Here is a 21582-nt window from a genome sequence, read left to right on the forward strand (position 1 = left end):
CTGATGCGCGCCGGCTTCCGGGACGTTGACAGGATTGGTTCCACGGACTAGGGCTTACACGTTGAACACTGCACGGTGGCTCAACTACCTTTTGCGAACGAACCCTCGTCTCCCCGGTGACATTCAACTTGGAGACGCGAAGACGCGGAGGACATTAAAGACAATACTACGGGTGGCTGGTGGCATGCCGAGCTATTTTCTCGCTGGAATTCTGTGGTCATACGTTTAATGACGAAGAACGGGGGGAGTGGAGGCGGTAGATAAGAGAAATCGGCAAAAAAATCGCATGTCGTGCGGAAGTATCCGCTGTTACGTTAGAGGGTGAAATCTGATCGCTCACATCGACGATCCCCGGTCGTTTTTGTTTCACTTACAATTGCACCGTCCTCTGCCTCTTCGATTCAGGACTGACGGTATCCTGTCGAACATGATACGAGCCGGGACGACGGCTGCAGATGAAGACAAACGATGGTACGTATTTGATGGGCCGGTCGACGCTGTGTGGATAGAGAACTTGAACACGGTACTTGACGACAACAAAAAGCTCTGTCTGACTTCCGGGGAGATTATGAAACTCGTGCCAACCCAGACGATGATGTTCGAGGTCGCCGATCTGCGCGTCGCGTCACCAGCTACCGTGTCCAGGTAACGAATTCGATCCGTAAGGATAACTCGGAGCGTTTTAACAAGTGCGAGGAATTATATCTTTTCGCTTAACAGGTGCGGAATGGTTTATCTTGAGCCAGGAGTCGTCGGTCTTCAACCGTTCATCGATTGCTGGATCAGAGCTCTGCCGGAGGCGAGTATTTCCCGTTATCTGAAATGTTTTTCGATTTGAGTACAGTCAACAACTGAGCTGCCTGAATTCTCCATTTGAAAAAGAGCCGGTTCGTTTTACTGGTAGATAAGGCGTTGACGAGGTGAAAATTCCGCGGCGAGATGTCGAAAAGACTACGCGTAATCTTCAAGTAGCTACACGATCTTTGTTGTTTTTTTTTTTTTTATACCGTTGTTATCGTACTGCGAGAACGTTTACGAAAAATTCTTGTACAGATGATGCATTCGTTGTCCTTTGAAATCTTTGTATTATAAAAATACGGCGTTGTACCTCGACTCATTTAGTACGCGCCAAAGTTTTCTTTCCTTTCGAACGAGCTTTTCGTTTTACCGCGTGCAGATCTGTACGTTATTGAGTTGAGAAAATAGGTTTGAGAATGTAACGAACATTCTACATTTCTTGAAGAATGGAAAATCACTTTCTAATACCGCTCTGTGCTGGTTCTGCACGACAAAACTTGTCCTGTCAATGCTAGTTTTTACGTCATTAATTATTTTCTACTTTTTTTTTCATTTACGACAGAACATGCAGAGCTTTGCCGAGACACTGTCGAATCTTTCCTACTACTTTATTTTCCCTGGATTGAAACTCCTGCGGCAACAGCTTCACGAAATCATCGAAACCGTGGACAGCGCGATGGTCACGTCGTATTTTAACCTTCTCCAATATCGTATCGGACCCATGGCAGGTCGGGATGGAAAAGCGCCACCGTCCCTTGTCTTCCAAAGACTGATACGTGAGTTTGTACAGCTGGTGCCGAGGACTCGAAAATATTTCCAGTATCTCTGACACGGGGTTGAAAATCATACGTCTCACGTTTTTTTGCTTAACTCGCTCGATTTCACTGGCGAAAAAGGACAGCGCACCGATATTTAGTCAAAATATTAGTCTCGTTTGATCTAAGTTTAAAGAATTTTTCAGTCGTCGTATTCCGGGCGTGTGCTATCGGTAGAAATATCGCGTTACAGCACAAAAGTTGCTCTTGGTTATGCAATCGTTCCACAGCCCATGAAATAATTGATCTAATTTTTGGCGTCTTACAATTAGTTATAACGAGAAATGCCTGTATTAACTAGCCAAATTGAATTATGATGGGCACTCCGATTCCTCCCTGAATAATTAGTAATAAATTTAATGAAATTCCGCCAAAAACCCTTGTACATACCTAATGGCAAGTTCGGCCAAAACTCGTCTCGACTTTCGAAAACTTTACGAAACCTTGAAGCTGCTAATCGTTGACGATATTTGTATCGATAAGGCAAAATTCACCTTGAAAAATAGAACCGCTTCACCTACCGTTAAGTGTCGCGAAAGGTTAAATTACACGGCATTGAAATTTTTATGCGGTTCGTGATAAAGGTGGGAACAAATCTACACAGTGCACGTTTTCCGCCCCCGTGGAGTAAATCCGTACCCTTTCTCTCCGTTATTATATTTAGCAAAACTCATCTCGCCCTGGGTCGCTTTTTCTGTGGTCTGGAGTCTCGGGGCGACATGCGACCATAAAGGACGTCGCATCTTTAATGATTGGATGCGAAGAATGCAGAAGGACGGAAAGCACGAGATGCAGTTCCCCGCCGAAGGGATGGTTTACGACTACAGGCGAGTGCCGGCTACGTCCGACTTTAAAAATTCCTTCCTTCTCTTTGTTTTCGCAACTCGTTTGCTGGACATACAGCACTCGACTCCGTTCTTCGTCCGTGTACAATAATTTGATTAATCGTTACGCCGAAATTGGCTCCCACGCGTATTTCAACATTTCTACAATTGTCCGTCAGTCCCCGATCAGTTGTTATAAACAACAATGACTCAGGATTGATTCGGCGCTGCGGATGATGGGTGATTGATTTCGTAATGTTCGCGCTAAAAGTTTAATCTAAAAATGAAAATCGGTCGTTTTAAAAAGCGGGTCATCACACAAGGGAATCTGGACTAGTTGCCTGAAGCAATGACCAAAATTTCACCGCAGCGGGCGATGTTAATAATGTTTGCTGAGTAAATTTACTTGTCAAATATCGGGAGCTGTGCATTGTAAATGTAGGTAAATGTACAACGGATGACGTATACCAGTGGTTTTGCAAAGTTACGGTTTCGCACCGCCTGCTGTAGATATATACACAATGGAATACACGGGGATTTAACATACCATTCGCCGTTACAATGTCTACATTCCATGGATTCGCGTACCTGTAACTACATTCCATCCTTATTGTGCGTTCGAGCTTTCCCACCGCACAATATGCCTTCATCTCCTTTTCCTTCTTCTCATGTTTCTCCCGCAGAATCACGAAGGTTATTCCGTTTGTTTTTCTCTTATAAATCTTTTTCACACTTAACATCAAGGCTTCACGACGGTGGGTTCACGGATCCGATAACTGGTACCGAGCCCGTTGCGCCAACGTGGGTGAAATGGCTCGACGATATTCCCTCGATAAAAATCACATCCGATACAAAATTCGAAGGTGGGTAATTCGAATCCTAGAATCAAATCGCTGAGGAATTACCTCGGAATCAACGATCTTTGCTCTTCCGTTTCAGACATGGAGGTGCCGACTATCGACAACGTGCGAAACGCGGCGCTCGTCGGGTACCTTCTCGTCAACGACAATCACATACTCTGCGTCGGGCCCACCGGAAGTGGAAAGACCCTCACTGTGTCGAACAAGCTAGCTCGAAACATGCCAAAGAAATACATCTGCGATTTCATTACCTTTTCCGCCCGCACATCGGCCAATCAGACCCAAGTAAGCATGTCGGAGTCTGAGGGGATAAGTTCGCACAGTGTCCCCTGACCCTTGAGACCCTCCATCAATTCGCGATTAACTTTTGTCGAAGGACCTGATCGACTCGAAGTTGGAAAAACGACGAAAAGGTGTCTACGGCCCTCCCATACTTAAGAAGCAAGTTTTTTTTATAGACGACCTCAATATGCCCACTCTGGAGATATATGGCGCCCAACCACCCATCGAACTGATTCGGCAGTTCATGGATTTCAGCGGTTAGTTGATTTTTTATTCGACTAAATTCTCTTCCTTCCCGTCGCGCGATATGTGCGAGAAAACCTCACTTCTCCGTCGATGAAACGAACGATTGGTCGAAATGATTATCGCGTTGAAAGCTCGAGAGCCTATAATATTTACATCAAATCCGTCGACGCTTGCTCTCGTAATTACCGCATTATACAATCTGTCAAATACGTTTTAAAACGAAATTCTTACGAAAAACAGCTATTCAAGATATTGTGTCAGTTTTTATTTTTCTTCCATCAAACTTGAAAGAGACGATAAGTCGATCGGTTGTGGGCGGTAAACGTCTTTCAGACATTTCTTCTAAAGTAAAAATCTCGAGGTTTTTGATCTTTAGAAAAATGAATTACAACTGCGGATGTAAGGGAAAGTCAGTTAATCGTTAAAAAAAGATGTAGAAAAAAAAGAAGAAAAATACTATACTCTATTTTCTTTCTTGAAAAGTATCCCGTTCCTGTATTTCGTTTTCAACGCGACCTTGTCCGATTAGACATCAGACTTCGCATCCACATTTTTTCTACCATCCGAACATTAGCATCAGCGTAGCTGCTATTACGGTTCTGAACGTCTGTCAGAGGAGAAAAAGTTTGTCAAAAAATAAAGGGGAAAAAAGATATCTCGTGGCGCAAAAAATGGTCCGCTTAAAGACAACGAAGAGGATAAAGATGATGGGGCGGGACAAAAAATTTGGAAATCAACGGACAATGAAGGGACTGTCTTCATTACTCGTGCATGAAGCGCCGATGCCGGAGTGGTAATCAGGCACAAATGGATGAGGGTATAGGAATGACGAGACGCGAATTTTGAGCATCAGGTTCAGTCCAGGTCACGATTAAGGTCGCTGCACTTTATCGCCGACAGATCGTCCCACGTGAACGTATCGAGAGGAAGGTGAAGAAGGAGGAATGGCCGTAAAGGAGGTGGTGGAAACTTATTATACGTCAATGTGGAGGGTACAAGGACTTCAGTATCGGTGTCCAGTGTTTTTCAGCCATATTTTATAGCCTCGAATCGCTCAATTCTCTGTTATTCACCGCCTCTCTCTGGAAATTCCCGCCTCCGCATCAACGATTCACCCGTTGAGATCCTGTAATATAAATATAGAATAAAACGCTGCGAATTTTTTTCCCCGAGTTCTGAAATCATCCAATTAATTTCACCGCGTTGGATCAGGTTTTGAATAAAGCGTACAGACCGGACGGAAAGTACGATAATTTAACCGATTTTTCGCCTACCGATGCATCGAGCCGCGGTCTTTCATTGTCCGCGAATCATACGTCTGCGGTTCAAAGTCCACAGAATCATATACCATTCGAAAATTCCTACGCTCTCTCTCTCTCTCCCTCTCTCTTTTTCTCTCTTTGTGAATATTGGAACACTCGTCGACGTCCAATTATTTTCCCCGGGGTCCGACTCGCCGCCTGCACCGGGTTATTTCCGCGACCTCGTTTTCTCTGATCATGAAAATAACAGGGGGTCACGCCCGCCTCCAGCAATAGAAAAAAATCAATCAGCGCATCTCGCTTTGACATTATTACCATCGCCTGTGTTATTATTAGACACGCACTTGCAACTGCAGTGCTTCGTTGCAGCGGGAGAGAAAATTGCCGAGTCTTTGGTTAAGGGAATTAATGTGCAGGGCTGATCTAATCGTTCGCGAAATTCAATTAACCTCGGTTCTGGGTCGTGGCATTCCAGTGCGTTACGTCCTGTCAGAGATAAGGCAGGATCGAAAGGAAACAGTCCGGACAATTAAATCGGAAGGTTTACCCGAAAACACAAATGAAAAACGCATTTGATCAATCACTCATTACCGAAATTTGGTCCCTATCTTTGTCCTCGATCTGACAGCGAGATTAAGTTACTCTCGAGTGATGTGCCGGTCAGTTTGTAAGATGATCTCGGAGTTCCTTAAAGGCGCACTAAAAGGTCTTGAATAACGTCGCTGCTCGAGCATCGCTGGCCATTTTAAGACAAACCGGAGTAACTATTTACAACAATTTTTTATTGTTTTTTTGTTTTCCGCAAGGTTTGCACGGGCCGATTCAATTCCCCCGCTAGTGCTGAGATTCCTGATTTAAAATCGATTAATCCCGCGTGGCTGTAACTCCATTTCCTTCCCGCGAGTATCGGATTTTTGCTCCGCTAATAATTTGCTCATAGTTTAGACGGCGAGCAATCAAACTCGCGACAGAGACAAACGGCGCGTTTGAATGTACCTCGGGATGTGAAATTTTGAGTACCGCAGGAGAAATGATGAATATTCCGCTGGATCTGAAAGCAGCCAGAAGTCACAAGATTTTCCTCTTAGCCTCCGGTATTGACATTCATGTATTCAAAAATGCGACCCCGCAGGATTTGCCCTTGAATAGATTTGCCGGAGGGTGAATTTCTTCGATGCAGTAAAGGGTCAATGACTCAGCGATAATATGTAATTGCATGAGAAGTCGGCGTAAGCTTACGAAGCTGGAGACAGTTGCGACGAGGATTTGTCTGGAGGTTTTTTTTCACCTTCTACGAGTCTTTCTGGTAATTGGAACGCGAGTGATTTCAGACATGCTGGAAAACAGAAAGATTCTACGTCAACGTTTGGGGAGAAAATCTTCGATACAAGTCTCTTGAAAAATCTCTGCAAACGATATTCCAATTTCACTACAAGAAACTCTACTCTTCAGTCAAGAAGCTTGAGTTTCGTGTTCTTCTAAGCTTATAACAGGGAAATTGTTCCATCAGACCATCGCTCTTGAAGTCGAAATTTATGGCTCAACTCTTGGTTCTGGTGCTTAAGACGGCAATATTCCCCCACATTTCTTTATAAGTCGTAACTCTACGCTTATAAGCATCGACCGCCGACAAAATGGTGTTTAATAAATTTTTTTCTTCAGAGGCGTCGTACGTAAGGTACATTTTGTCTCAAAACAAGAAAATAGATCATGGAACGAGATCGAATAACTGCGAAGCTTGGTAGAGGGACGCAGGATTAATTCCCGCTGGTAATCTTTTCGTGATTCTCTTGGTCGAGTATAATTCAGCAGGTAATCCGGGCCAATAAGGAACAGTTCGATTTTCTCAAAAGTAGCACCCGCTTGTCAAGGTAAATTAGGAGCAACTAACACCGACGCGAATTAGATTTTTAACGCGTTCAGTCTCAGCGAACTCTGAAAGAGCGGAAGTTCGGTAATGCGAATGTTCAGTGATGCTCTGTTACAAGAAAATTAAATTTATCACGCAGCAAAGCGGATCTCTGAAAGGGAGAGACATTCGCACAAGGAATTGTTCGTCGGAAACAGACGGCAGAACTGGGTTGCTCTTTGTGCGGCTGAACAAGATTCCGTGCTAATTTACTACTCCTCTATAGATGCAAGTGAAAATTTAATTTCCTCGGAAGCATATCGGCTGGTCTCAGGACGAGAGAAGTGACGTAATCATGCCCTATGCGCCAAAAGACCATTTTTTTCTTTCCTTACTCCCGACGCAGATAATTGTCGCCTCTCGCTAAACACGAGGGTAAAACAATAAGTCTCGGACGACGTCGTACGTTATTGCCGATTTACCACAAAGTCCATCGATTGCGATGGTACGAACACATCGAAGTTATAATGTGCAAGGCGTATGTTACTGCAGGGTGGTATGATCGAACGGAAATTGGCCAGTTCCACCTGATTTACGACTGCAACTTCGTGGCGGCCATGGGACCTCCAGGTGGCGGACGTAACCCGGTGACGACGCGTCTGACCCGCCACCTTCACCACCTCGCCTTCACAGAAATGGAGGACGATGTCAAGGTAAAGTTGTAGGAAAGACCCCCGAGGTACGTAAACGCCTCGTTTCCACCCCCGATTACCGTCGCGGTATATTCCTCTGCCTAGGTGTGTCGGTTTCATGGAATTATCCGCGTCGTTTCCACCGGCTGTAACAGCAGCGGGGTGCTTTAGGTCTGGAATGAAGACAAGGATTTTCCCCCGGGGAAAGAAGTTCCTCACGTATCGCGGCCTAGACCGAGGTCCGATCTCGCTCCTTCGTCCTTGCAGCTTTCTGTTTGCTTCTGGTAGTTAACTCCCACGCAATTAGCCCTCGTAACTCACCCCGTAACTATCAGTAATTTTACATCCTTTCGAGCTCCGAGCCAGAGGGTGCTTCTCGTGTAAACGACGTAATCGTCTATTCGCTGCACTCCCGCTGTTCTCCTTGTACCGATGCTCCTGCTATTTTCCCCCCTCTTAGCACTTTCATTCCGCGACGCCATCCTGCAGTGGAAAAGTCCGCTCACCTCAGTAATTGCACACTTCCAAGTAACCGTGCATCCGGTGGAGGCATGGCTGCTGTGTACAATGGCCGTAGGTTCAATATTCAACAGCTCCGAATATCGCCTTTAGGATTACATGTATTCTTTCGTTTCCTTTCTCCTGTTGTGTTTTGGTCCAGTTGTTGAAAGTCGTGATTGGCTGCAGAGTCGATAAGAAGAATTGATAATTCCGTAGACCCTTGGTGACTAATAACACATTTTTCCATTCATCTAGAAAAACATTTTTGGCACGATTCTAAATTCTTGGCTCGTAAGGACGGAGGATCTGCAAGAACTGTTGGATGTTACGGTGACCGCGACTCTCCATGTATATAATATTATCATATCTGAGTTGCTTCCCACACCCGACAAGTCTCACTATACCTTCAACCTCAGGGATTTGAGCAAAGTGTTTCAAGGAATTTTGATGGCCAACCCGGATAAGATGCTGGTAAGCGATTTATTGCTAGAAACCAGTCAAGAGGGAGTTTCGCGAGCTTAAGTTTTATTGCTCGTAGTTAAATTTTCAACGTCTCCTTGATTTCTTATCGCAACATGAATTTTAAACTTTTTGCCGAGCGAGGTACGTGGAATAATGTAGATTTATCAAATTTTTTTTCTCTCGTTTCACAAGCTACGAACATTACCAGCTCTCTCGATAACGTTATATCTGTTTGTGCAGGAGATATAATCTGTCGAGAAATTATCAGCAACAAAGTGCGATAAATGTTCTGTTCAAGTAGAAAGCAAAAAGAAAAATGTCAAACGTATCTTTCAAATGGATTGATAAATTGGTCGAACTTTAGTCAAAACCCGTGCAAGAGATCACTTGTCACAGAGGTTATTGTAGATGAAATTTATCCTTTCACTTTGTCACGACGAACTGAAGTTTCTTTCCGGGGGCAGAAGAAGAAACTTTTTTTTTCGATGAAAAATAACTTGTACGTTCGGATCTGCCGGTTTTACTTTCGGCTTTAAGCACTGTTCAGCGCAAACTTTAGTGTCGAATGTATAATACAGTAATTTGGTAATTAAATTTCTTAGGTATAATGACGCACTCCGTTCCTGATCTTTCCTCACTGGAATTTCATTAAAATCTGAGGTAATTTCGTGTTCATTATAATTGTTTCATCAGAGAGTGGAAGAATTTATGACGCTGTGGTATCACGAGAATATTCGAGTCTTCAGCGATCGGCTGGTGAACGACACGGATCGAGCCTGGTTTGACAACCTGCTCAGACAGATACTGGAGAAGCGGTTTAACTGTGATACGGATAATGTTATCGGCAATGGAATTTTACTGTACGGAGATTTTATAGATTCCTTCGGCCAGTACGTCAAAGTAACCAGCATGGCTAAGGTAAAGCACAAACGATTTCGGCGTTATCAAATCGAAACCATAAAAAGCTATGGAAATATCCACGTCACTCGCCACTCGGTATCGCAAGTTTCGTAATTTTTTTACCGCTAGCTGGAACAAGTTCTTCTGAACACTCTCGAGGAGTTCAACATAGCAACGACATCGCCGATGAAGTTGGTTTTCTTCGAGGATGCAATGGGGCACATCTGTCGGATAGCGCGTATCCTGCGCCAGCCAAGGGGAAACGCTCTGCTACTGGGAATGGGTGGCTCAGGTTCCTTCCTTTTCCCCGTTGAACGTATCCAGTCTTTTTCTCATCGATTATTCTCTTTACGGTGAAACGTTTTTTCCCCCAGGTCGCGCGAGCCTTACGAAACTGTCCTCTTTTATAATGGAGTACGACTGTTTTCAAATCGAACTCAGCAAGGCCTACGGCAACAACGAATGGCGGGAGGACATCAAGACTATGATGCTGAAGGCCGGGACGAAACGACATACCATAGTTTTCCTGTTCTCGGATAGTCAAGTTAGTACCGCGACTCGTCGAACGAAGGAAAAAGGAAAAAGTGGAGCGGCCGTCTTCTATTCGTCATTCATCCTGCTTCCATTTCTTTATACTCCATTCGAGTCCCCGCGTCTCGGTGGATATCATTGATCACTGAACGGAGTGGTCTCACGGTGGCAAATAGATTTTTTCGTAATAGAATAGTCCCGAAGACGTATCGCGATCGTTTTTCTCCCATACAACGTTGCATTTCTCATTCGACTCCGTTTAACACGCGACTATAAGAATGCCGGAATGCTTTTGCTAGAATGGAATTTTTTGCTAACTAGATAAAGAACGACTCCTTCCTCGAGGACTTGAATAACATACTGAACTCCGGTGACATTCCAAATATCTACGCGCCGGAGGAACTCGATATAATATACCAAGTTATGCGTGTCCCGACCCAGGAGGCAGGCTTACCTTTGACGAAGAGCAACCTTTTCTCAGCGTATCTCAAGACCGTTCGCAGTAATCTTCATACCGTAGTCACTATGAGGTACGCTTTAAGCCGGGTACTTCCTCCTTCCTTCTTGTCGAATTTCTCGTTGTCTGGCAATGTTTGCTGAAATTTCCTTACTAATCCCCCAGTCCACTCGGTGAAATATTTCGGGCTCGATTGAGGCAGTTCCCGGCCCTGGTCAACTGCTGCACCATCGACTGGTTCAGCGCCTGGCCTTCGACGGCGCTTGAGGTGGGTTATTGCGTCAACTCCAAGGGCTCAGAAGCTTACCCGACAGTCGTCTCACCGTATATCCTGAGCCCAGCTCTGTGAATATAACGAACAAAGCACCGTGACTGTAACACCTGCGTCATCTTGTCCGATTTATGTTACTTAACCACGGCATCGATCATTTGCAGAGCGTAGCGCTGCAGTACCTTAGCGAAATCGACGACACCAGCATCTCGGGAAGCGCGCTTCCGTACATCGTGAAGACATGCCAGTTCATGCATTCCAGTGTCATACAGGCCAGTGCTGACTTCTTGCAGGTGAGCGAATCGTATTCGATGATCCATTGGAATCTTGTAAAATGTTTCTCCTTCTATACGTTCACGTTTAGGAATTATCTCGGCACAACTACGTGACGCCCACTTCGTACTTGGAGTTACTATCGAGCTACACAGTCCTGGTTAAGCAAAAGAAGGAAGACCTCTTCACGCGGGTGAATCGTCTGTCATTGGGTGATTGGACTCTTTTAGCTTCATCAATGTCAATTATCGTAAATCCTACAGTACGGCTTGTCTTTTCCTTCTTCACCATACTTTTTGCAGTTATAAAACATCTGTCCTCTGCCAAATTATCGTCTCAGACGTTTAATAATATATAGGTAGGAGGGGTGAACGGTCTTGAGAGTCTGGCGGCGCCTTGAATCACCTTCGTTTATCAAATTAGGCGTTAAACACCCATAGATCGGGTCCAAGTATGTCCCCGTTCCGCTGTAATTTCATTCATTTTCTACCGACGGAAAGTTTTCCATTAATTTTGACATCACCGATTTTCACCCCATCAAACGAGACAGATATATAAATTCCAGACTAGTCTGCTTGTCTCGTGTCTGCGGATCGGGACAATCGGTGTATCTGCGTCGGTGGATGAGAGAGGAGGCACACCCGCTAACGTCGTCGTCAGTCGTTTAACGCTAAAAGTCTTGGCTGGATTCCAGAACGTGGATCAAATACGAGCCTAACGTCATCTCATTGACCCTTTTAGACGACGAAAGGAGGGAAAAGTGCTCCCCCCCTCTTGCTAGCCTCCGACGATGCGACGGAACGCGACCACCCGTGCCCGTCAGGTCTTTGACGAACAGCTGGATTCTTCGGGACATTTAGAAGACACCGACAGAAGCCGCGTTAACAAATGAAAGTGAAATATTAAATCACGGCCGTCTTTTAGGGCTTTTGATGCTGACCAAATCACGACGACCAGAAAACGACGAACGTTGCGTAACTCGGTCATGGTCCATTCGAGTGTGTCAAACCTTTTAAGAAAAGGGAGACTAGGGCACCGGTTTGTTTGGACTTAGTATTTCTGTCTCGACTTAGGTTTCATTGTCATTTCTCTATTCTTGACCAGCAACGATTTATCCTCGCTACGAGATCTCCACTCTTTCCCAATACATAATAATTTGCGGTGCGATTTGTTTGGATTAAGGCTTCCGAGTCCCTCGCGTGTAAGTCGTCGAAGCTTTTCACTTTGAAACCGGTGGCACTTGCCAGTGGGTATTTTTCATCGTAGAAAAGGCTGCCTTTCCTCATTCCTAAAAATGTTGGGTTTTCAAGTTCACCGCCTACGCGGAAATTCTGGTAATCGATTATGCGGCGCGGAGTGATTTTTCATAGATCCAAATCGATCCTGTGTAACACGCGGTTTCATGATCTACGTTTTCTGTCAACAATACGTCCGATTTACGCGTTCATCTTTTGGCGCGAAGTGTTTCTGTAAATTCCCTTACACTATCTTGTTGGCTCAAATGAGTTGCGCTGAGAGACGTAGTTCTATCGATTATTCTCACACCCGGTATACCGCACGTGCCTTGATTGTATACAATATCTCGTCAGGCCCTGTATTCCCCGTTCAAAGCTTGCGGAATCAGTGGCACGCAGACCCTGCTCTACAACCGACTTGATAAACGTGTCCCTTGGAAAATTCACTTGTACCGCTCTCCGTCATAATCAATCAGCATAGATTTGCGTTCACTCCATCTATGATAATCTCACCCCTACAGGCTTTGCTTGCCTGCCTATGTATTTGGAGAGCTTTAATTGTCCGTGTTTTCTTAGTCGTTCCGGTTTCCCTCGGCGCTAAGCTCATTTAATCTGATCGCCCTTTTCCGCTCTCAGGACTTGACAAGTTGGCGTCGACCCAAGTCGAGGTGCAGGAAATGCAAACGATCCTCACTGGGATGAAGCCTGAACTCGAAAAAGCCAGCGCCGCGACTGCCGCAATGATAAAAAGGATAACCGCAGATACGGTTAAGTGCGGGGACAACCCGAATCGGATTGCGCCGATCAAGTAATCCCGAGCTTACACTTATCTTGGTATCCATTACAGATTGAGGCGGAGAAAACGAAGCTTTTGGCCTTAGAGCAGGAAAAAGAAGCATCCCGCGTCAAGGAGAAATGCGAGGCGATCAAGGAAGAGGCCGAGACCGATCTGAGTGAGACTTCCTCAGTTTTTTATCTGACAACGAAATACTTCACTTTAAATTTTGGCCGAGTCCTTGGAATTTTACAGCCTGGTGCTATTTCTTGTACAGAATAGATATGCGGGATAACGGTTTTACCGTATATTTTTAGGCGAAGCTAGACCGATGCTCGAGGAGGCCGAGGCGAGCTTAAAAGCCTTGAACAAGGGGGACATAACGGAAGTGAAAGCCATGAAGCGACCGCCGGTGGGCGTGGTCCTGGTCATCGAGGCGATCTGCATAATAAAGGACGTCAAACCGCTCAAAGTTTGTTCGGGCGCTCGATAATCTAGCTTGGATGTATCCGCTATCCCCGTAAAAAATTTCAATGATAACAGTGAAACATGTTTTCATAAATTTTCAAAGCTGCCCGGAAAAATGCCCGGTGAAAAGGTAATGGACTATTGGACGCCGGGTATTCAGATGCTCGCCGACGCTGGGCACTTCTTAAACTCCCTTGCGAACTTCAACAAGGAGGACATAACCGCGGATATGATAAAAAAGCTCCAGCCGTACGTTGAAAATCCAGCTTTCGAACCGCAGCAGGTGATCCAGGTCTCCCGAGCTTGTCACTCCCTCTGTCTATGGGTCCATGCCATGTACAATTACTACTTCGTCAACTTGAAAGTCGCCCCGAAGATGGAGGCGCTCGCTCGGGCCGACGAAGCCCTCGGCGAGACTAAGAAGACGTTGGCAGCCGCTATGGAGAAGCTAAGAGAGGTTGAAGAGGGCATTGAGAACCTACAGCAGTTGCTCAAGGTCGCCGATGACAAGAAGGCCGTCCTCGAGAACGAGAAACAGATATGCGAGGATAGGATGCTCCGAGCTGTTCGCCTCGTCGCCGGTCTCGGCGACGAACAAAAGCGCTGGATCTCAACCGTCGCCAGCATAAAGATTGCCCTTCGGAATGTAACCGGCGACATACTTCTGTCCGCCGGTAAGCCGTGAACCGATAGCTGCAAAATTAAAAAGCACAAGCGATGACGGATTGCGCTTTTATTTGTCAGGCGCTGTCGCGTATTTGACACCATTCACCGACACTTATCGAGAGCGGCTTCTGGGCTTGTGGTACTCGGTGCTGGGTGAGGGTGTTCCTCACACAGACGGATGCACGCCTGTAACTACGCTCGGAAATCCTGTCGAGATTCGGAAGTGGCAGATCGATGGACTCCCCCGCGACGCTTTCTCAGTGGAGAACGCGGTGTTGGTTATGAATTCTAAACGCTGGCCACTTTTCATCGATCCCCAGGGTCAGGCAAACAAATGGATAAGGAACATGGTGAGAGTAACGATTGAGATTTTTTTTTCCAGGAAGGAATGCAGGTGGACGATTACTTCAAAATTTTTATTACTTTGTTTTTGACTCACCGTAGGGAAAAATCGGCTTGTCTGTGGTGAAGATGAGCGACATGGATCTCATACGGGTTTTGGAAGGGTGTGTTCGATTCGGAAAGAGCTGCTTGATAGAGAATGTCGGAACGTCGTTGGAGGCGGCGTTAGATCCGATCCTGAAGAATGCGTTGTTCAAGCAGGGGGGCCAAATGGTCGTCAAGTTGGGTGACAGCGTCATTCCGTACAACAGTGATTTCCGGCTTTACATGACGACGAAATTGACGAATCCCCATTATACCCCGGAAGTTGCGATCAAGGTGCTACTAGTCAACTTTACTCTTACTGCCAGGTGAATCGGTGGAACGTTTGATATTGAGTTTGCGGAACTCGCCGTGATTTGAAATCGATTGAGAATTTCTCTTCACACAGCGGTCTGTCGGATCAGATGCTTGCTCTTGTGGCGATGCAGGAACGACCTGATCTCGAGGAGGCACGAGGCGCTCTCGTTATTGCTAGTGCGGAGATGAAGCAGGATTTGAAGGAAATCGAAGACCGCATACTTTATCGACTCTCGATTTCTGAAGGCTCTGCCGTTGATGACAACGACCTCATCGTTACGCTGGAGGCGTCCAAGATCAAAAGTGAGGAGATAAAGGTCGATCTTCCCTCTTCCTTTGTCGTTTGTTTATTCCATCTTACCATGCCACGTCTTCAATGTAAAAGCGAAAAAGGCTTTACGCCTATTGGCTAACTTTGACGCGATCTTCAAAGAGAAATTCACCGACTTGTTAAACCAAAAGTTTGCAAAAAGCATTCCTTTACCCATCCCTTTCTTTTCTTCTTTTTCATACCGAATAGGAGAAAGTCGAGAAAGCTGAGATAACTCAGGCAGAAATAGACACCACCAGGAGCATGTACATTCCGGTCGCCAATCGTGCTCGTATTTTGTTCTTCTGTCTGTCTGACTTGCAGTACGTCGACAACATGTATCAGTATTCGCTCGAGTGGTTCGTAAACATATTCATCGCGAGCATGACAGCTACGGATATAAGCAGTTAGTCGCATAGTAGATAGTTTACAGGATATTTAACGCGTATTGAAATATCGCACCCTTAAAGAGTCTGTCGATTCTAGGTGACATCCAGGTGCGAATTTCGACCATCAATATCCATTTCACTTTCAATTTGTTCTCCAACGTTTGCCGAAGCCTCTTTGAGAAACACAAACTGCACTTTGCATTCCTGGTATGCGTGAGGCTCAAAATAGATCAGAATCTCATCGACCCAAACGAGTGGAGATTCTTGCTCTCTGGCGCTACGCCGTCGCAGGTTGGTACCGAAATCGTAACTGAAAACACTCGAAACGCCGGAACATGTTCGATTCGAAATAAAGACTTTTCGAGTCAATATCTTGATAGCATTGGTTGTTTCCAGCTGTTACCAAATCCATCGCCAGACTGGATATCGCCACGTTGTTGGAGGGAAATCCAATCGTTGCAAACACTGCCCAAGTTCAACAACTTCGTAGATTCGTTCGTGAAATTGATGCCACAATTCAAGACCGTATTCGACGCTCAGGAGCCGCAGACGTGAGTGGCATGCCCAAGTGCCCGGACTAAATCACTAAGATTTTGAATTGCTTCGTGCCTTCCCGCAGGGTTCCGTTTCCCCAGCCGTGGAGAGACTCCCTTGACGACTTCCAGAAAATGCTGGTTCTGAAATGCCTGCGACCAGGAAAGCTCACCAACGCCATGCAAATGTACATTGCGAAGTTCCTCGGCGCCCGCTTCGTCGAGCCCCAGACTACCGAGGTCTCCGCCATGTACCAGGACTCTGAGCCGACGATACCGCTAATTTTCGTCCTTTCAACCGGTACCGACCCGGCTGCGGATCTCTACAAATTCGCGGACAGATTGAAAATGGGGAAAAAGTTGTACTCGATATCACTCGGTCAGGGCCAAGGGCCCAGGGCGGAGTTGATGCTGAAGCAGTCAACCGAAGTTGGGAACTGGCTCTTCTTTCAAGTGAGACGCGAATGGCCTCATTGTACGATTCCTTTGACCAATTCGTGCTCTGAATTATTCGATACAGAATTGCCACCTCGCGCCCAGCTGGATGCCCAGACTCGAGACCCTCGTGGACGAGCTTTCTCCCGAGAGTACGCATCGTGACTTTCGATTATGGCTCACTTCCTTGCCCTGCGCTCATTTTCCAGTCAGCATTCTGCAGAACTGTAGCAAAATCACCGTCGAACCACCCCGAGGCGTCAAGGTTGTAACTCATTGCTGATTCATTGATGATTCCAGAGCAATCGTTGGATTGATTTTAGGCGAACATGCTGCGCGCCTACCTCACTCAAGTCATGGAACTGGAAGATCACCTCAACCTTGAAGAATCGAAGATACCCGACTTCAAGTACATGCTGTTCGCGCTCTGCATGTTTCACGGCACTCTCCTCGAGAGACGGAAATTCGGTCCTCTGGGCTTCAACATCCCCTACGAGTTCACAAACGGAGATCTCACCATCTGCATATCCCAGCTCCGCATGTTCCTCGCTGAGTATTCGGACCTGCCGTTCAAGGTATCAATCGGCTAGCCTGATTTCACTCGATGATGTCGTCATTTCCCGATCGCGTTCCGTTTTAGGTGCTCACTTACACCGCCGGCCACATCAATTACGGGGGCAGAATAACGGACGACTGGGATCGTCGATGCGTGTTGACCATTCTGGAGGATTATTACAGGAAAGAAGTTGCCTCGCCGACTTACGAGTTCGACGCCAAGGGCTTTTATCATCAGGTAGGTGGATCGGGGTTGGGCGATGCGCTATTAGATCATTGTTCCAACTCATCCACCTTCGTTTTCGTAGCTTCCAGGCGACACCCCGTTTGCCGATTACGTAACGTACATAAAAACTTTCCCCCTAAACGACGATCCGTCCCTGTTCGGGCTCCACGAAAACGCGGACATCAGCTACGCCCAGGCGGAGACTTTCGCGTGTCTCGATACTCTCCTGGCACTCCAGCCGAAAGAAGTGGGTGGCTCCGCAGCGAGCAGCACGGAGGACGTTTCCTCCAAACGAGCTAGGGATATTTTGGAAGAGCTTCCCCCCCTCTTTAACCTCCACGATTTTTATGAAAAGTATAATGATGCCTCTGCGCTGTACGGTTTTGGTATAAAGAAATCGCGCTTTTCAAACAGCTGACGTTTATTCAGGTATCCGGTCCTCTACGAGGAGTCTCTTAACACCGTTCTCTACCAAGAAGCGAAACGGTACAACGGTCTACTGCAGGAGTTAATCGTGTCCTTGAACGACCTTCTCAAAGCGCTCAGAGGACTCGTCGTGATGTCGGAAAGGTTGGAAACCATGTCGGGCAGCCTCTTCAACAATAAGGTGCCAAAGATCTGGGCGGATAAGGGTTACCCATCCCTCAAGCCTCTCGGTACGCACCTCACTCGCCCTATTTGTGACTGTTCTTTTACCCATGTGAAAACCTTAAATTTGCCAAAGGTGCCTGGGTCATCGATCTAAAAGAGAGGATAAAGTTCATCATGGAATGGTACAACAGCGGAATTCCCCCAGCTTTTTGGATATCTGGGTTTTACTTTCCTCAGGCATTCCTGACTGGAACCCTGCAGAATTTCGCTCGCAGATACGCTATCTCCATCGACGCAATCGACTTCGGCTTTGTGGTGCGTTTTTCTCTACCTTTCCCTTGACAGCGGCACTTTTTATCGTTTGCGCACCTTTTCACAATGGCGGTCCTAGATCTAGGATAACAGTAACGCGGTCTATTCATCTATTTACTTCCCTACATTCATTACGTCCAAAGGTCCTGTCCAGTAAACCGAAACAAAAACCAAAAGACGGATGCGCCATTTACGGACTATTCCTCGAAGGCTGTCGATGGGGTGGCACAGCCCTAGCGGAATCATTACCCAAGGAACTTTATACCGGTACTGTTGTCACATTTCGACCTGTAATTTTTTAATCTCATCAATATCAACAGTCCATGAGCAAAACTGTTAAGCAATGACTACCAATCATCATTCACGATTATATCTGTTGCTCTTATTTTTGTCTTGCGATTTTTCCGCACTCTAGATATGCCCACGATAATGCTGATCCCCGAGGAAAATCACCAACACCCTGATCGAGGAGTCTACGATTGTCCAGTCTATAAAACTATGACTCGAGCTGGGACCCTGAGTACCACAGGACATTCGACTAACTTTGTACTGTCCATAGAAGTACCTAGCCTAAGGCCTCAAGCTCACTGGATAAAACGAGGAGTCGCCCTGCTCTGCGCACTCGACTATTGAGGGTGGAAATCCTCCGTCACTCCTATCGCTTAAGAGTTTCAGTTGAGTGAAAAAACTTTCCACTCAGATTCTTTGTCGGGTGTTACTTTTGTTCTCAAGTTTCTGTACACCCCGAAAATAGGATTAAAAGACTCTCGTACCATTAGCGTAACTCAATAAAACTCGTATTTAAAACTGAAATTTTGCCTACCGGTAAATATTCAGCCACTTGTAATGCAGACAACAATTTCCCGGCAAAGAACAAACGCCTCCAAACGCCTCAACATTTCGCTGTTATGTAACGATTCCATCGTTCCTCGTTACTTTAGGCACACAATACCCGGTGCTTCTACGCTTTATGTGTTTACCCCGAAGAACCGAAATCCGGAGCAGCTTATTCAGCGTGAAATTCTCGCGCCTCGGCTGAAGTTTGGTTCATATTTGGCTGTTTCGCACAAGAAGTTCAGTGATACACGTATACACAGCCTTATTAGAATTCGGTACAACCGCGGTGTTACGTTGCTCGCGTCGTTACCAATTACAATTAAGCTACCAGGGATCGGGATAGTTGTTAAGATCGTGTAGGCGTAGATATCACGACGCTTCTCGGTGCGTATCAGCAGCCAAGAAAAATCGATGGGAAAACTTCGACCCTCGCGTTAATTGTATTGAGCGTTAATTTTCCCTTCCTGAATATTGTCAAAGGCTAGTGTAAGCGGATCGAAGAGACTACTCTACGCGTGGTTGAAGTTTATTGCGGCAACCTTCACCTGAAATTGTCTCAAATTAGATTGAATCGCCTGAAATTGCCGGGAATCATCGACGAGGCGCAGGCTTACCGAAGCGAATCAAAAGAGAAAAAGTGAGCAATTTTATCTTCAGGGTGTTTACCTGCAGGACTTTCGTTAATTACAGCCGCTGACACTGTTTCACGGTAAATATTTACCCTCGGGTGACACAGATACGCGCCTTGTTAATCCCTGAATTTATTCTCTGCTCCGATGAATATTAACGCTATTTTCCAATGTAGGTTGCCCGCAAGCTGATCGTGAGGCAATCAACAAGAGGTACATACGAGTTATCTAGTCATCTGCCCGCCTAGTGACAAGGTCGCCGCGTAACTTGGTAGATTAGCTGATCGGGGAAGAAATATATAATGCGAAAAGTTGAACGCGTCTCTCTGTGGGGGTAAAATTGAAATTTGTAGAAAAGCAGGAAGAGGGAAACGGCGATGAGAATACAGCGGCAATATTTGAGCCGTAGAAACGGGGCGGGTCCAAATATTCGCTCCAGATTATGAATAGATGAAGCGATCTCCGAAAACGCTAGGCATACCTTCACCGCTGCAGACGCAAGGTAAATAGGGGATAAAAAAATTTAGGCATGGAGCCATGGTGATGGGGGCGACTAAAAGAGAAGGGGATCAGTTGTCCTTCGTCTGTCCTCAGTCTGTTCTTTGTTTGCCATGCATTGTGCCCCACAACATGCGACATATTACCGTTAACCATATCATATCGCATGGAAAAGAGACTGCTTTCTTTTCTTAGTAGGCTACTTCTGCGATCACAGGTTTCTCCCACGCTGAACTGATTTCCAATGGGATAGACAGGTTAACTTGATCAACGGCGGAAGAAGCGAGAATTCAGTACCCTTCCAAAAATTCGTTTATCGAACCCTTAACCCCCGCGGACTCTTGAGGAATTGATGCTCAAATCGCGGTCCCACGGTAGCCCCAACTAATGGCGAACAATTCCCATCTTGATCGACGCCCATTGATTATCGCTGCACGTTTCTCTCATTGCAGACATCATTTCCAACGAAAATTCGAAACTCTGAGGTTTCAAACTGCAACAATTAAGCCAGCAATTAGATCTCACGTCGTCGTGTTTTTTTTTCTTCTTTTTTTTAACAAAAAACAAAACGAATTCTATCGCACGTACCAATCACACGGTACTCACTCCCTCTCTCTTTTTCTCTTATTCCTAAGTCAAATGTCGTTTCGACCTGTTTCAATCATCCTGACTGGTCAAGCGGCAAATCGTGGGCCGGAGCTTCTTGAAACTGCAATTTATCCGGCAATCTGTTCGTCCGCTTGTCTCCAGCGATGTTCAACAGATCAATGTCCATGAAAAACTGGTAATACGATTGGTTTCAGGCTAGAATAATCCAAGGTAGACTACGGGGTAGACTCTCTATAATGTACTACACGTCTGTGAATGCAGGCACATCAAGCAGGGCCGCAGTTGGGATTGGTAATGAACAAAATATGTCTATGAAGAGTCTCACTTGTCGTTGGATGATTGTACCAGTGGTATGTGATAGCAGCTGGGGGTGGAGGCAGACGGTGTCGCGGAATCTAATCATCAGAAGAAAATCGATTAGGTTCAATTACCGAAATACCTAGCAAGACGGGGGGGACTGGCCTCAACTTCTATAACTCCTACTACCAAGAACAATGGATACCTTGTGAATGCTGGGATATGTTGACTAACGCATCCCTCGACCATGGTGAAAATTAGCCGCCGAATGTAAAGTTGGTCAAAGTGGATAATAGCAAGGATCATTTTGCGAGTCAAGAGCTTGGAAAATTTATCAACGCTTTTGACGGCGTAGTTACCCTGTCGAACAATTGTGTCACGGTCGCCACTGAAGTGTTCAAAGTGCGTGTAAACTGCTCGTGACCAGCCGAGCGTGGATACCAATAAGGTCAA

General features: G+C 45.9%; 1 protein-coding gene across 1 annotated transcript in view; it reads left to right on the plus strand.

The window, feature by feature from the left end:
- LOC124307259 (dynein axonemal heavy chain 1-like) overlaps positions 1-19010 on the plus strand; it is a 67805-nt gene extending 48795 nt beyond the window's left edge. Inside the window, exons 24-58 of the mRNA XM_046768776.1 lie at positions 406-645; positions 721-799; positions 1361-1574; positions 2278-2440; positions 3182-3300; positions 3377-3582; positions 3674-3836; positions 7489-7649; positions 8385-8600; positions 9285-9509; positions 9621-9783; positions 9866-10035; positions 10344-10552; positions 10645-10747; positions 10858-11043; positions 11115-11235; positions 12895-13025; positions 13106-13211; positions 13351-13505; positions 13605-14175; positions 14246-14517; positions 14612-14919; positions 15000-15225; positions 15429-15624; positions 15705-15898; positions 16004-16158; positions 16227-16593; positions 16661-16840; positions 16899-17150; positions 17216-17368; positions 17439-17710; positions 17786-18012; positions 18081-18262; positions 18403-18526; positions 18675-19010. Of these exons, the coding sequence (XP_046624732.1) occupies positions 406-645; positions 721-799; positions 1361-1574; positions 2278-2440; positions 3182-3300; positions 3377-3582; positions 3674-3836; positions 7489-7649; positions 8385-8600; positions 9285-9509; positions 9621-9783; positions 9866-10035; positions 10344-10552; positions 10645-10747; positions 10858-11043; positions 11115-11235; positions 12895-13025; positions 13106-13211; positions 13351-13505; positions 13605-14175; positions 14246-14517; positions 14612-14919; positions 15000-15225; positions 15429-15624; positions 15705-15898; positions 16004-16158; positions 16227-16593; positions 16661-16840; positions 16899-17150; positions 17216-17368; positions 17439-17710; positions 17786-18012; positions 18081-18262; positions 18403-18526; positions 18675-18892 (7027 nt within the window). The 3' untranslated portion in view covers positions 18893-19010. The remainder of the gene's footprint in view (positions 1-405; positions 646-720; positions 800-1360; positions 1575-2277; positions 2441-3181; positions 3301-3376; positions 3583-3673; positions 3837-7488; positions 7650-8384; positions 8601-9284; positions 9510-9620; positions 9784-9865; positions 10036-10343; positions 10553-10644; positions 10748-10857; positions 11044-11114; positions 11236-12894; positions 13026-13105; positions 13212-13350; positions 13506-13604; positions 14176-14245; positions 14518-14611; positions 14920-14999; positions 15226-15428; positions 15625-15704; positions 15899-16003; positions 16159-16226; positions 16594-16660; positions 16841-16898; positions 17151-17215; positions 17369-17438; positions 17711-17785; positions 18013-18080; positions 18263-18402; positions 18527-18674) is intronic.
- The last annotated feature ends 2572 nt before the right edge of the window (positions 19011-21582 follow it).

This window comes from Neodiprion virginianus, chromosome 6 (genome assembly GCF_021901495.1).
Source record: "Neodiprion virginianus isolate iyNeoVirg1 chromosome 6, iyNeoVirg1.1, whole genome shotgun sequence".
Lineage (NCBI taxonomy): Eukaryota > Metazoa > Arthropoda > Insecta > Hymenoptera > Diprionidae > Neodiprion > Neodiprion virginianus.